This window comes from Gordionus sp. m RMFG-2023, chromosome 2 (assembly GCF_954871325.1).
Source record: "Gordionus sp. m RMFG-2023 chromosome 2, tfGorSpeb1-WG-v2, whole genome shotgun sequence".
NCBI classification, from domain to species: Eukaryota; Metazoa; Nematomorpha; class Gordioida; order Chordodea; family Parachordodidae; genus Gordionus; species Gordionus sp. m RMFG-2023.
Window position 1 is genome coordinate 49,546,061 of NC_088776.1, and position 15,032 is coordinate 49,561,092.

The 15,032-nt window shown below is 27.2% G+C and overlaps 1 protein-coding gene across 5 annotated transcripts in view; it reads left to right on the forward strand.

Annotated features, from left to right (window-relative positions):
* LOC135923965 (protein unc-13 homolog A-like) overlaps nucleotides 1-12,283 on the forward strand; it is a 76,059-nt gene extending 63,776 nt beyond the window's left edge. The window contains exons 27-41 of one of the 5 annotated variants that reach the window (XM_065459001.1): nucleotides 96-357; nucleotides 672-948; nucleotides 1,602-1,687; nucleotides 1,976-2,092; nucleotides 3,669-3,733; nucleotides 4,350-4,544; nucleotides 4,653-4,903; nucleotides 5,750-6,023; nucleotides 6,171-6,248; nucleotides 7,275-7,389; nucleotides 8,982-9,092; nucleotides 9,402-9,484; nucleotides 9,778-9,950; nucleotides 10,177-10,265; nucleotides 11,155-12,283. In XM_065459001.1, the coding sequence (XP_065315073.1) occupies nucleotides 96-357; nucleotides 672-948; nucleotides 1,602-1,687; nucleotides 1,976-2,092; nucleotides 3,669-3,733; nucleotides 4,350-4,544; nucleotides 4,653-4,903; nucleotides 5,750-6,023; nucleotides 6,171-6,248; nucleotides 7,275-7,389; nucleotides 8,982-9,092; nucleotides 9,402-9,484; nucleotides 9,778-9,950; nucleotides 10,177-10,265; nucleotides 11,155-11,411 (2,433 nt within the window). In that variant the 3' untranslated portion in view covers nucleotides 11,412-12,283. Of the gene's footprint in view, nucleotides 1-95; nucleotides 358-671; nucleotides 949-1,601; nucleotides 1,688-1,975; nucleotides 2,099-3,668; nucleotides 3,734-4,349; nucleotides 4,545-4,652; nucleotides 4,904-5,749; nucleotides 6,024-6,170; nucleotides 6,249-7,274; nucleotides 7,392-8,981; nucleotides 9,093-9,401; nucleotides 9,485-9,777; nucleotides 9,951-10,176; nucleotides 10,266-11,154 lie in introns of those variants that run through there. The other 4 variants (XM_065459000.1, XM_065459002.1, XM_065459003.1 and 1 more) reach the window with 4 other exon arrangements.
* The last annotated feature ends 2,749 nt before the right edge of the window (nucleotides 12,284-15,032 follow it).

Genomic DNA, 15,032 nt, shown 5'->3' on the forward strand with positions numbered 1-15,032 from the left:
TTATTTTTTTAAATAATTTTATATTAACAAATTATATTTTATATTTTGGATATTTTTTTTAAATTTTCGATTAATTTTTTTTTATAATTTTCAAGGTTCAAGAATTAACCAGTCCGCCCCGAGCTAGCACCGTCGTGAGAGATTGTGTTATTGCTTGCCTAAAGTCAACTTATCAATTTCTTTTCGACAATTGCAACGAGCTGTATCAAAGAGAATTCGAAACCGCCAACCCCAATAAAGATCCTGCGAACATTATAAAAGATCCTAATGCGGCCACCCAAAATGCTAATATAGTGCCTACTAGCGATAGCCAGGAAAATTCCAAATCGGATAGTATGGATATTGATCGTAATAAATGTGAATTTTTTTTTCATTTTGTAATCGAATACTTTTAAGAAGTTTATGCTTTAATTGTATTATGTTGATATTAGGGTACGAATTCGCTCAAGATTTCAAATTACAGCAAAACTATAATACAACTTTTTCTATATTATACAAATTATTAACACCATATATATTTAAAAATGTCGCTGCCTTCATTTATTCTCAATTTGCTTGTATATTTTGTGTCGCCAAATCTTGAGTACTATTTTTTTTAGCTTAGTAGAATATCAATAATAATCTGTAGCATAACCATCTTTATATTTTATTATCACCTCATCGATATTAAGCCAACGTCACCTCTAACAACTCTGTACCTTCTCCCAGTCCATATAATCACAATCAAAGCCTGAAAAATCATCCTAGAAATGGGGTGAACGGTGTCGAATCCTCTCCAAAGTTGCCGAGTACCCTAATGAACCACATTAATCCATCCAGCGCAGCTACGCAACAACCAATAAGTACTGGTCCGAGCCTTAAAAATTTGGATTTTTGGTCTAAGCTTATATCTCTCTTAGTTTCAGTCATCGAAGAGGACAAGAATAGCTACACGCCAGTGCTTAACCAGTTTTACTTTTTATAGCTAGTATACATACATAGCTAGTTTATTAACTAACTAGAGGCTATATAGTTTGTTGATATTTGCTCCTTTTTAGACTTTTATATATTTTCCTCATTTTTTGAATATATGTTTTTAACTTAATTTTTCTCCCTTTTTCGATTACCATTGAATATTTCTACTCATTTTAAGTGTTTGTTTTATCTTTTTTTCAACCCATTTTTTGAGCTTTTTTTTATTTAAAAAAAAATTTGCTTTAAATTATATCTACAAAACTGCACATTTTTTTCCAGGAGTAATTTTTGCCTCTCCCTCAAAATACGTTAGAGCTTTATTAGATAGTACGAGCATTTTATTGGCTTATTTTAGTGTCTTTACTCCACATTCCTTTTGAATTTAAACTACTTCCGACCACTTGTTGCATAACGATTTGCCGTCAGAATATCTAATGAGGCAACTTGTGGATTCTCCCTTTTATAGCCAATTTAATAATATTGGCCTATTAACTATATTTAAAAAAATATAAATAATCTGCTCATTCCGAAGCTGTTAAAGGAATTTGATTCGCTTCAATTTTTTATGGTTGAATTTTATACAATTATTTATAGTATTGTTTTTATGATTATATAAAATTAATTTTTTTAATTAAAAATTATTCAAGATTTCTTCAAGAACTTAACATCGGGCAGATCAGTGCTCTCACAATGTGGTCCCTCTTTTCCGTGGATTTAAAATATGCCTTGGAAGGTTTATTTTCTCATTATAGCAAACTTATATTTTGCGATAAATTTAATTTTACAAAATATATTAGTCAATAATTTATCAAGTTTGACTAATTAATTAACAAGATATGGCTGATTAACCTTCAGGTCAAATGACAAAAATAAGTTTTATTAAATATAAAATCCACATTGCTATTAAAATACGATATCAGAAATATCAAGTAAAAAAAACAATTTTTTTTTATAAGGGATCAGTGTTATTTTAGAAAATGCATTGTTTTCTCTCATTCTTAAAATATAACTTGCTTGACAGAGCACGAACAATATCTAAAATGCAAAAGCTCGGATTACATGAACTTTCACTTCAAAGTCAAATGGTTCTACAATCAATATATCAAGCCAGCCTTGGCCGCCAAATCTCACGATCAAAGTAACGGTAATATTTATTTATTTTTTTACTACATTTTTTTTTTTTTTAAATTACTAAAGATATAAAGAAAGTAAAAAAAAATTATATCATTTTATGCGCTTATGGATAACATACTATAAAAAGAATAATATAAGATATAAATTAAATATTTCTATTTAACATTAAAATTTTATGTTAATATTTTACAAATTTTGAGAGTTCCTAAAAATAATAAAATCTTTTATAATTAAATCTTTTTGTAATCATGCATTAATAATTTTTTAAGATATTCTTCTTTATAATTTATTAGCAGTTTTCTATACCCGGATAATCCAGTTTCCCCTCTGATCCCTATTCTTCACTTATCACAAATTTTTTGAAAAATCTTTTTGAAATTTTGAAACTATGAATTTTACAAATAGTGGGGGAAGAAGATTTTAGGAATCTTCTAATTAAGAACTCTATTTCAAATAATTTTTTATTAAATTAAAAAAAACATATTTGTTTCAAAAATATAAGAAAATTATAATCGTTAAAATACTAAAAATATAATTTTGCCTAAAAGAAGAGGCTTTAAAAAATTTTAAAATAAAATTAATCAATAACGGAATTTTTTCAAAAAAAGATGAATAATTATAAATTATCATTCAGAGGGCAATGGTCAGGAATTTTTAAATATTTTGATATTATAACGAAATATTTCATAATATTTTTTTTGTTTAATTTTAAATGCTCTCGAGATTGACACAACTACGGTGAATATATTATCGGCAAATATATGAAATTGATGATAACAATACTTCTTACCACATAAGATTCCTTTTAAGTGATCTACTAAACCTTTCAAATCTAGTCCATTTCGTTATTAAGTTACTGCATAGAGATCCTGATCACAGTTGGTTAAATACATCTTAGCCCAGAATTTCCCACCCACCTTACCTAGAATACTAAGGGAGAGGGTGTGCTCTCCAAGCAGCTCAAACATTTTTAGCAAATATAATTGAATCTATATTAAATTATTAGATGGTTTACATTCCTAGCCTCCTTTAATACTGGTTTGGTGCTAAGAAATCTGATTATGAGTGAGTCTTTTTTATTTTGCAAAGTTCTTTCGATAACGCTCCGCGTGAAATTTGCACAATGCCTTATTTCGATTTAAGAAGGGTTAATCGAGCGCCAATGACTAAGGGAAGTAAATCATGTGGTACTCTTCATAGTATTTTTTTTTATCTTAAATATAGATGATGTACCTGTGATCTCAAGAAGCTTATACGATTTAATTACTTTAGTCTTTGGCGTAATCAAAAACCGAATTAAGATATTTGGTAAATTGTCATTTTTTAGAAGGATTATCTTTATACCAATTTGCAAACGTATAAAAGACTTATTACCCAGAATCACCCTGGACACTTTATGGTGTTTATATCATTTTTGGAGTTACCATTGATAGGATTTTTTTAAAATATGACGAATATCAATTATATTTCAAAAATTAATCCAAAAAAAATAATTATAATTCTTTTTCCGGAATTTTTAAAGGAGCAAAAGCAAGATTCTGGATTCACGTATATATTATTTATTTTGTTTCAAATAACAGCTGTTCCTGAATACCCTCGTTGGTTCGAGCCCTTTGTCATTCATTGGCTTAACGAAAATGATCAGGTTTTTTTTCTTCAATATAATACTAAATTAAAATATTTATTTCCAATCATATATCATCATTTTTTCTTAAGCCATATAACTTTGATCGAAAATTTTTTTTAACCCCCCCCCCCCTCAGGTCAGGTTTTTAAAAGTAGTCGGTAAAAATTAAAATGGCTAGAAAAATGTTATCAATACCATATATGAATAAAATTATAAGAATCTCCCCAGATAAATCCTGGCTACGCCATTTTAACTTGTCAAACACTCATCTCATTTTTTCTTAGATCTAAAACTTTCCTTCTAAATTTTAAATCATTCATTTTTTTAAATTTATTATTTGCATTTATTACAGTACATATTTTTTGTAATAACTAATAAGATTGAAACAATATGTAAGTTTATTTTCTTTTTGGTTTTAGATATTTTACCTTTCTTATTAAATTTCAAGTTAAAATATACCACATCTGTTTGAAAAAAAGACAACAAAAGAGACTATGTATATATCCTTGCTTTACAATTGGTGTGCAATCACGCACTCTAATGGCGATTTGTATTTAATCGAACTAGTTTTTTTTTAAAAATAATTAGATGCATGGATGATAATAGTATAATTTTACTTTCGAATAATATAAAGGTTTCGATAGCTTATCTTCACGGAGCCTTCGAACGCGATTCCAAGGATGGTTTTAACCGTTCTGCCGCCCACGCCCTTTTCAGCACAAGCGTGGTTGACGTTTTCAGCCAATTAACCCAATGCTTCGACGTTATTAAAAAACTAGAATGCCCGGATCCCGTAGTGCTTGAACGGTACATGAAGCGTTTCGCGGTGGTAAATAAAAATCATTTTCGGATTTTTTTAAAATAATAATTATTAAAAGATTCACCAAATCGTATAGATTTTTTTATTACACAACCTATATATTTTTTTTAATTTGAGACCGTTAACAAAGTCCTTCTGGCCTACGCCGACATAACCCGCCTAGTTTTTCATCAATATTGCCATAAAGAACGCGAAAAATCGGCTTGCATTCTGATGAACAACATTCAACAACTCAGGGTTCAATTAGAAAAGATGTTTGAAGCTATGGGAGGCGAACACCTCGACTTAGATGCCACGGATATCCTTAAAGATTTGCAGGGGCAACTCAGTTCCGTTATAGACGAATTAGCGGCTATGTTTTGCGATAGGTTTTTTCTTTTTGCAAATTTTATATCTTTTACAACAATTTACGTTATAATGTATAATAAGAGATATTGTGCATAAATTTATCTATTTTCTAAAATTTTAAAATATTATTAATGTTACATTTTAAATCATTAATATACCTTTATTCATCTGCAAATAAAATCATTGGCATACAAAAAAATGCAATTAAAAATTGAAAATGGGAAGGTTAGGAGTGAGAAAAGTATAATGTCAGTAAACGAGAAGATTATTTAATGGAAAAGATAATCTAAGATACATAGAGCGAATAATAAACGGTTGCAAGGGTCAGCCTTAGTAATTTGATTAGATTGGTCTTTTTGCAGATAGATTTCATATGGTTTTGGTACCAAAAGAGGTTAGAGTAAAGGAAGAAATAGATGATTGAATGAGAATGATGGAACGGTATTTTTCGATATTCTTCCAGCATAAAATCATTGAGATAAATAAATAAAATTTTTAATGTTGAATTGAAGCTATATAATATAACTAAAAAATTAGCTATTTAAATGCAAACATTTTAAAATAAATTGATCAAATAGTTAGCTTTTCATTTTTATAAATTTGCTGCTATATTGCTTGTTAATCTTTATTATATCAGCTTTTTGCCATTATATCGTCTCTAATTTATCATACAATAGCTTAATATGATACACAGTAAACATGCTATATATATAGGTATGCGAAGAGTTTTCCCGAGTGATATCTGCACTCTAGAACTTAGATTTAACACTAATTTTGCAAATGATAAAATAATGAAATAGAAGTTTTTTTATGCATATCACTATCAATTATCTAATCGTCTCTACCGAAATATATTCATATGAAAGTATGTATACTGATCTGGAAGTATGCGTAGAAGAGCTCTACCAACTATTGCAAAAGATCAGAGGCTCGTCCCAGCCCAGTCAAAGAACGAACGTTGCCTTGGAAGCTGATATGGTTCTCAGGCCTTTAATGGATTTTTTGGACTCAAGTCTATCCGTATTTGCGCAGATTTGCGAAAAGACCGTTCTCAAAAGACTCCTCAAGGAACTGTGGAAGAAAGTCATGATTTTGCTAGAAAAAGTCGTAGTACTTCCACCCCTCACGGACACCAAACACGTAAGAACTAATTTAAATATTTTTTGAAATCATAAGTACGAGAAGTTGGTCTAATAACCTTATAACGCTTTTATTTATTAATTCCTCACGAACGATTAGGGTAAAATTTCATTGATCAATTTAAAATCCTTTAAAACATATTTACAGGCCATGCTGCCAAACATAGAAAAAATGGATGACGTTAAAGAGCTCCTTTATAGCGTCAGTGGGAAAAACTTCCTTATGGTTACTTTATTTTTTTAATGATATTTTATATTTTTACTTGCAAAATTTCATTATAAATCCCCATAATTTCTAAAAAAAATTTAATATAAACTATTTTAATGAAGAATAGTGTTTTTAAAGTTTTATAATTATAGGTTTAAGAAAAATACTTGAGTAAAGTCTGACCTGGGACTGATTAAATTTGAAATTGTTGGACTTGGACAGATAGATATTCTATAGGACGGTTTGGCCCGATCTTGATTGTAAAATTTTAATTAAAGCCGTAATTAGAGCTCTGCAAAATTTTAAATTAAAAAGAACCAATATATTAAATATTGTGATTAGTTTAAATATTGTGATTAGTTTAAATATTGTGATTAGTTTAAATAAAATGATTGATTCAGCTTGAAATTTTATTCAGATATACACGAATATTAACTTTTTTAAACTGATATAATTATGATTCCTTTTTTGGAACACAATTATTAAATCTATAATTAAATATGCAAATTTAGACTTTTTGATGTTATTTTTATAAATACTTTTAATAAATAATATTTTTTAATTTTTAAACCCTTATAAATATGGGGTAGTTTTAAACCTGGAACTAGATTCAGAAGGATATAATTACATCATGATGGAGTTTTCGTAATTATCTTTTTAAGTTTAATAAAAAAAATTTAAAGTGTAAAATATAAGTAGCTCGATTTTTAAAAACGGTTGTAGCCAAAAAATTACGCAAGCATGGATATTTTTACTCATAGATGGCTGAAAGGTTTGGACATTTATTAACGAAATATCTATACCTGCGTAATATTATTTTGGCTAAATCGAACTATTTAACAAACAAAATTATATTTTAAATAACATGTAAAAAAATTATTTGTATGAATTTTTATGTTATATACAAAAAAAATTGAATTAACTTTCCATTTTTGTAATGAAACTTATAAATTAATTACTCGTATCACAATCACATTTACCAAAAACATATTTAAAATTTTATATTTAATAGCATATTCATTTTTTTTAAATACTTCTCCGTAGGACATGAATAAGGCCGCCGAAAAAAACCTCAGTCCCAAGCAATGCGCTGTTTTAGAAGTTGCACTCGATTCTATCAAACAATATTTTCACGCCGGTGGTAGCGGCCTCAAAAAAGGTAACATTTGTCATTATAGATTTTTTTTAAAATTATTTTATAAAAAATTGTTGTAAAGTTTTGCCGTTGCCTTTTACTCTAAGCATTTTTCTTTTGTTTGTAAATTATTTACTAGGACTTAAAATTAAATATTGATTCCCCTAGACGAAATATTCAATTGTACAACGATAATTTAATTTTTTTTTCTTTACATCAGTTTTTTAAATTGTTAATCATTCCACAATAACAAAAGATTACTTGCATATAGAGAGTAGTTATTAGTAACTAATGAAAAATATAAAGTTTGGATATCAAACTCACTATAAAGCCAAGATATTGGCCCTCAAAATGCATAATTTTATCATATGGTTGAATTTTGAAATATACATATTTCTGGAAGTTATTGAGCAATAAACATTTCATTCAAATATATTCTAAGTACCTTAATAATCTCACTTTAAAATTTTGTAAAATTTAACTAATGAAAATAATATATTAAAGGATAATATCGAATGTATAAAACCAAAAGGCTTATAAAAGGATATCAGTGCCTTTTAGTGATAAATCATCGTTTAAAATTTGATGGTTTTAACCAGGGATGCTAACCCGGTAAAAATTTTGCCATAGGTGTGTTGGGGTTCGGTTCAGCGAAATATTTTTGAACCCGGGTTTGGTTCCGGGTTCAGTTCGGGTTTAAGAATTTTTGAATTGATAAAAAAAAAAATTTTATATTTAAATCATAATTAAAAAATTAGACATGAATTTGGTATTAATCTTTGAGAATAAGTTAAAAATTAAAAATATATGGCGTGAATGAATTTAATTGTTTTAAAATTTATTAACAATCGAATAGGAATCTTGAAAATAAATTTTAAAAAAATTTAAAAATGGTGTAAATGAATTAAGTTGTTTAAAATTTATTAACACTTCACTTAATTGGAAATTTGAAAATATTATAAAATATCAGGTAAATTATTAATATTTGTATTTACAATTATACAACTATCTTATATAAATTTAAACAATACACTGGTTCGGGGTTTTGAAAATTTTAAGAACAGGGTTCAGGTTCGGTTCGGGTTCAAATTTTTTTCCCAAAAACCCGGGTTTTCTTCTCCGGGTTCGGTTTGAACCCCTGGTTTTAACTTTAGTAATTTAATAGTTATTTTGGATAAAATGTTGTATTAAGAGTAATATTTGGTTATTTATGTCCGATGATCATAACTCCTTAGCTTGTAAAATTTCCATCCTAATATTTTTATACACGTACCTCGATCTTAGATCTAGGTATACAAAGAAAAATCAAAGTGAAAAAATTCTACCGATTATTTTCCCTTAATATATGTTTCTTGCATTCGTTAAATTTTTATATAATAATTAAAAACTACTAGAATATATTAGAATGAATATTAGCTAGACAAATTTTAGAGATATTTCCATTTCAATAATTTTATATTTGCACTTTGAGTGCCTCTAACATGCTCCCTTGTGTAAGGCTGAAATCTAAAATTTTATACTTTTTCTTATCTAGTATACTATCAATTAACAAAATCTGAGGAAGCTGAGCCAAACGGGAATTCAACATATATCTATTTATTTTTTTAAAACAAAAGGTTTTTTGGAGAAGAGTCAAGACCTTATCAACTTACGTTACGCGCTTTCGCTTTACACCCAAACCACGGATACGCTGATCAAAACGTTCGTTAACACCCAAAATCAACAAGGTATCTTGGAGATTTATATCTTAATTCTCCATCTTACCTCTATAACTTATTTTAAGTAGTAGAGCATTTTAAAATTAACAGAGATAAAGTTGTTTAATTTTTCTTTTTTTAAGAAACACGTATTATCAAATTTCTTTGAAATTTGAAAAGAAAATACTTTGGTTTGAAGAAATCTTTTTTTTAAAAAAGATGTCTTCCATTCCTAATACTCAATTCATCTTTATTTTAAAAAAATGGCATGCCATTTTTTAATTCGTTTCCGTTTAAGTTGTTTTAAAGACAAATTTTTTTTCTCTGTCGATATTAAAGATCAACCGGGAGCCGATTTCTCTGTTGGAGAAATATCTGTTCAAGTGGATCTGTTCACCCATCCTGGCACAGGAGAACATAAGGTAAATTTAGCGATTCTTAACAACTTCTAAAATTTACTAATATTCGACTTGCAATCAATAAATAAATTAGTTTTATAATATAATATCAAATATTTATTTAGGAAAAAAAAGAATATTATATATATATTAATCCCAGTTTTATCAGAAAATTGATGAATTGGAACGAGGACATATTATGTTTTATTCCCTTGATAATTAACTCTTAAAGGTTTAAGATATTTATTATAACATACCACAACGTTTTAATATTATAACCACATTTTTAAATAAAAATTTTAACCAAATCATTTAAGGTCACTGTTAAAATTGTAGCGTGTAATGATCTAAAATGGCAAACGAACGGCATGTTCCGGCCTTTTGTCGAAGTGAACTTGATAGGACCCCACTTGAACGACAAGAAACGCAGACAAAACACTAAGTCAAAAAACAACACATGGTCTCCTAAATATAACGAGATTTTCCATTTGTAAATGAAAGCGATTTTATGAATTTAGATTATTTTTTAATGTGGAACGATATTTTTAATAAAAATGAATGATCAGATCAATTATTGTTAAAAAAAAATCAGCAGGCATCCCTAGTGTAAAGAAAATAATTCACTTTCTTTATTTCTTTTCTTTCATACGTCAATATAAAAATGCCGACATATAATTAATGACCTTGTATAATTATATTTATCTTAATGGCAAAAGTATATTGGGCAACGAAGATGACCCCTCTGCTTTCGAATTGCAATTTTGTGTCAAGGACTACTTTTTTGCGAGAGAAAATCGTCTCATCGGTAACTCCGCTTATTTTACAAAATATTTGAGTAGTTTGTCACCATTTATTTTAATCGTGAACCTTTTAAATTTAAAGTGCATGATAATAATACTAGTATTATAATTTTGAATCGCTAATTTCAAGTTATCAAATGAATATAATGACTTACAGGCCCTAGCCCAAAACTGGTCGATAAATAATAAAATTTTTAAAATCCGGTCGGTTCTATTTTTTTTAAAAAAATATTTAAGTTATATCAATTAATCATTTGGAAAATCATATAGAACGTTTAAATTTCATTATATGCTTTTATTTTTTCAATTTCCTTTAGGTACAATTTTCAAAATACTGCTAAAGTTATTAAAAATAATGAAATCTTAAAAATTGCTGGCCCGGACCGAAAATTTATCAGAGGCAAAAATTCTGAGCCGAACCTGAATTAAATTGTGACCTTTGCAGTTAAGTCACTAACTTTTGTTTTTAAAATACTTTTTTTGTCTTCCTTCCTTTATTTAATTGATGATTAATTTTGAAGAGAAATGATGTGGCAAACAACGTAAGACCTCCTTTTTAAAAATTTACGAATTTGATTTTACCATAAATGATTCCATCATGTTTGGAATACCTACTCTATGAATTTGATATAATTTTGCCATATATTACTCTTTCCAAGGTTTTTTATATAAATTATAAATGATTCAAAGATTAACAAATTATCTACAATTCATAAGATAGGATACTGGAATACATCGGTAAAATCAGATTTTTTTAATTTAAAAAAATGCGTTCAAAAAATGATTCAAAGTTGAAAAAATAAGACATTGCCGGAAAAAACACATTGACGTTAACATATTTATATATATAATCATCTTACTCCAAAATACTCCCTCCCCTTTCTTCAATTTCAGGCATGAGCGTTATGCAGCTAAGGGATGTGGTGGAATGCGGAAGTTGCGCTTGCTGGTTTCCCCTTGGTCAACGTATCAAGATGAATGAAACCGGTTGGACCATTCTCAGAATTTTAGCCCAAAGGACTCATCTCGATGAAATCGCTAAAGAGTTTGTTAGGCTCAAAACCGAATGCAGGAGTCAAGAGGAAGCTCCTAACGGGACCCAGACCGGTGGTGGTGGACCTCTTAATCTTCAAACTATTCAAACAAATTAATTATTTTTTCCCGGGGAGTACTTTTATACTTATACTATCCACTCTCACTAAACGTGTGTGTACCATATCTACCTATTTAATAGAGATTCGATAAAATCAAATCTTTTTTTTTTAAAAAAAGAACATCCTCAAATGAAATGAGAATTTTAATAAGATTCGGGTGCATCATCGAGCCTTTGTGGATAGGAAAATAAAAAAATGAATAAAATTAAACGCTTATTATCGAAGTGTTTATGGTATAATCGTGACTTAGAGAGAATGTAACATATAGGGTCAATGGAAAATAATCAAAACAGACTTCATTACCTAATTGACCAAAGCCTTGTTTAAAATAACATTTAAAGCTACTTTGAAATACATAATACTATTATACACATTATAATTTCATTATATTGTTACATATCCCTTCCAAAAAGTGAGAGTTAACCTTAGCGAATCAAATATTAACGACCTATGCAAAATAAAAAAAGTTCCTCTTGGGTTAAATGTACTTTTAGACCTCTCTGAAATCATGTATAAAGCTTGTCGTTATGGAATTTCGGTTAACGCCAAACCAACCTTTTGATAATAAATTAGCATGAATTCAATATCTCTTAGGAAGCTTTGTTTTTAAATTATGCATTTTAATACTCGTAATCATAATTACTACTCATAAATATTTTTTATAAAAAAAAATGGCAATAATTATTCACATAAGAATTTTATGTCTCCCTCTTTTATAGTTCTCATTTTTTATTTAAAATGCGTGTGGGCAAAGATTAAAATTTAAAAAATAGCGCATGATCTCATTAATCTTTCACAAAATCGAGTTTTTTTGGATAATATATGGTTTAGAGACCAAATCATTTCTCAAAACAATTCTTTCACACAAAACATTCCTGTTTTAAGATACCCCTCATTTTTTTAAGCCCCTCTGTTTATTTATACTAAATCTATGCAAAATAAATATTCATAATTACCTTCATATTTTTTAAAAAAATTTTAATTAAAATGAATTGTTTATAAACTTGCGCTCTCGTAAAAATGTAATATCCTATTGACGCTTATGCTTGCTGTATATTATGGATTTTCATTTTTTTTTCTTTAAAAAAGATTTACGAGGTTATAAGTGTTTGCTCCCAATGAATTTAACATGTTATTTGAAAACAAACAAAAAGGAACCCATAAATTGTAAATCAAAATTGTGATTGTTTTTTAAGATCAATATATTTGATAATTAGGGCTCTATAATGAGTTCGATTTTGGCGTAACTGTACCTTTTTATTTTATCTCAAAGATATTAGCCTATTTCATAATATCATTCATATTATAATGTAAAAGAAAAGATGCTATTTTTTTTTATAGAAACACAATACATTTTCCTGATCTCTTTCAGGGGACACACGTCGTTTTGTCGATTAAAAGAAAGAATTATTTTTTAAATATATAATTATAATATAAATTACCTGTGATACGATACATATTTAGATTATTATGAAAATCATTTTGTTGTATTATATAATAAATATATTATTTATGAAAAAAATAGTTCGAATTTTGAATAAATGAAATTTAAAATAAATAAAAAAAAATTCCGAAAATAGTGTTAGTGATCAATGTTGTGATTAATTAATAATAGGTAACGTTGATAGTAAGTATCTAGATACAATGATATGTTTTCTATATCTAGATACACTTTTATAGATTTTATTTTATGTTTTTTTATATTAAAAAAAATAATATTTGAATTCAATTCATGAAATATTATTTCCGAGTTTATTTCATTGTAAAACAAACCAAACAAATTTAATGTAAATTTTAAATGATGAACTATTAAAGTTTCCAACTAATTTTAAACAGATAACCTAAAAACTTTTCAATACTACTTAAGGGTGATGAATAATGATAAAAATTTTGAATGATTCTTTTTAAAAGTTGAGTGTCAGAATTTTAGAATGCTACCAAGTGTCCCATTAAAAAAGACTTTTAATTGTGGCTAAAAATGCCGGGGATGCCTTAATGATGAAAATTTTGAGAATGTTTTATAAATAAAATCTAACAATTATTATTTATAATAATTTAATTATATATTTGTATTTAAATTAGATATCAACTCAATAATTTTTTTAGCTCACTTCAAAGTTATAATATTAATAGAATCCTATATTCCTTATTGCACACCTTACATAATTGTAATAAAAATGTAACTTGGGAGAAATTGCAACTATATCGAATATTTAGCAAAGAAAAATTTAGATGATTTATTTGTATTTAATATTTGAAAAATATCTTTTAACAACTCTGGTATAAAAAATTAATTGTAAAGGTTGACAGCCCATGTATAATGAATTAACTGATTGCGGAATGAACGTGGGATGCCAAAAGGTAGAGTAAGTCCATCGACATATTTGTAGTAAACATTAATGGATCAATTCATTTTTGGGACACGATAATTAGATTATGAAACTGGACGCCTATGGAACAGGAAAAGTGTTAGTTTTGACGCAGAAGGCATTGATTGTTATATTACAGAAAAAAATTGTTTCTATGAAGTGTATATTACATACTACATGCAAAATTTGTTACTACTAATAAGAGGACAAGTAGTTCAATATTCATATAGTAATTATATTAAAACAAGAATGTATTAGATTCCTTTTTTTTATATAAAATTTCTTATCTTATTTATGTGGAATAGGTGTGGAATAACTGTAAACAGGGAGGAATCCAATTATATAAAACCTAGATTGACCCAATATAAAAATCTATTAGGGGAGACCGGAGTTATTATTTATAAAAAATTTGAGTGTTATAAAGAATAGATTAAGCTAATTTTTCAATTACATATCTTTGTAGTTAATTAATATTTAAGAAAAATGCTGCGGGATATAACTATTCCCAGTCTCTTTTAAACATCGGCATATTGATACAAAAATAGCGAGCCATGTTAGATTAGATATCCCCATTTTTTAAGACTAGATATACTATACTAGCCATGGTGAACAATTGAATATATATTTTTAAGTGTATATTGCATGACAATTAATTTTAAGTTTAGAAGAATCAAATAAAATTTTTAAAAATCAAACTAGTATTTTGTATATAGATCTGCCCAATTTTCGTAAATATTTCTAATTAATTCATCTATATAAACATAAATAATTGTTTTCTTAAAAAATATCATGGCTTGTACTTGCAAGATTTTTAAATATATCAATTTATTGACAAAATATAATATCATATCCGGCCCAAAATTTTTAAAAAATATTAAGCCCGACCCAGATCAAAATAAATGTTGTGTAATTTTTATATTATTTTGCAGATATTTAATTTTTTTAAAAAAATTTTAAATATAAAAATAAACAAAAATACTTGTGAATTTAATTTATTTGTGTTTTTTGTTTTATATGTATGGCGCCACATATATATCTATATCTAATAATAATTAACATTTTTAAAATTATAGATTAAGAAAAAATATTTTTGCTTTTATATATGGGGAGCTTAGGGGATGATTATTTATTTTGTGTTTTTTTTAAAAATATTTTATTTAAGTTTTTTCTTTTAACCCTTCTCAAATATTTGTTACAATAAATAAAATTATAAATGTTTATTTTTCTGCTATTCATCCAGATAATAATA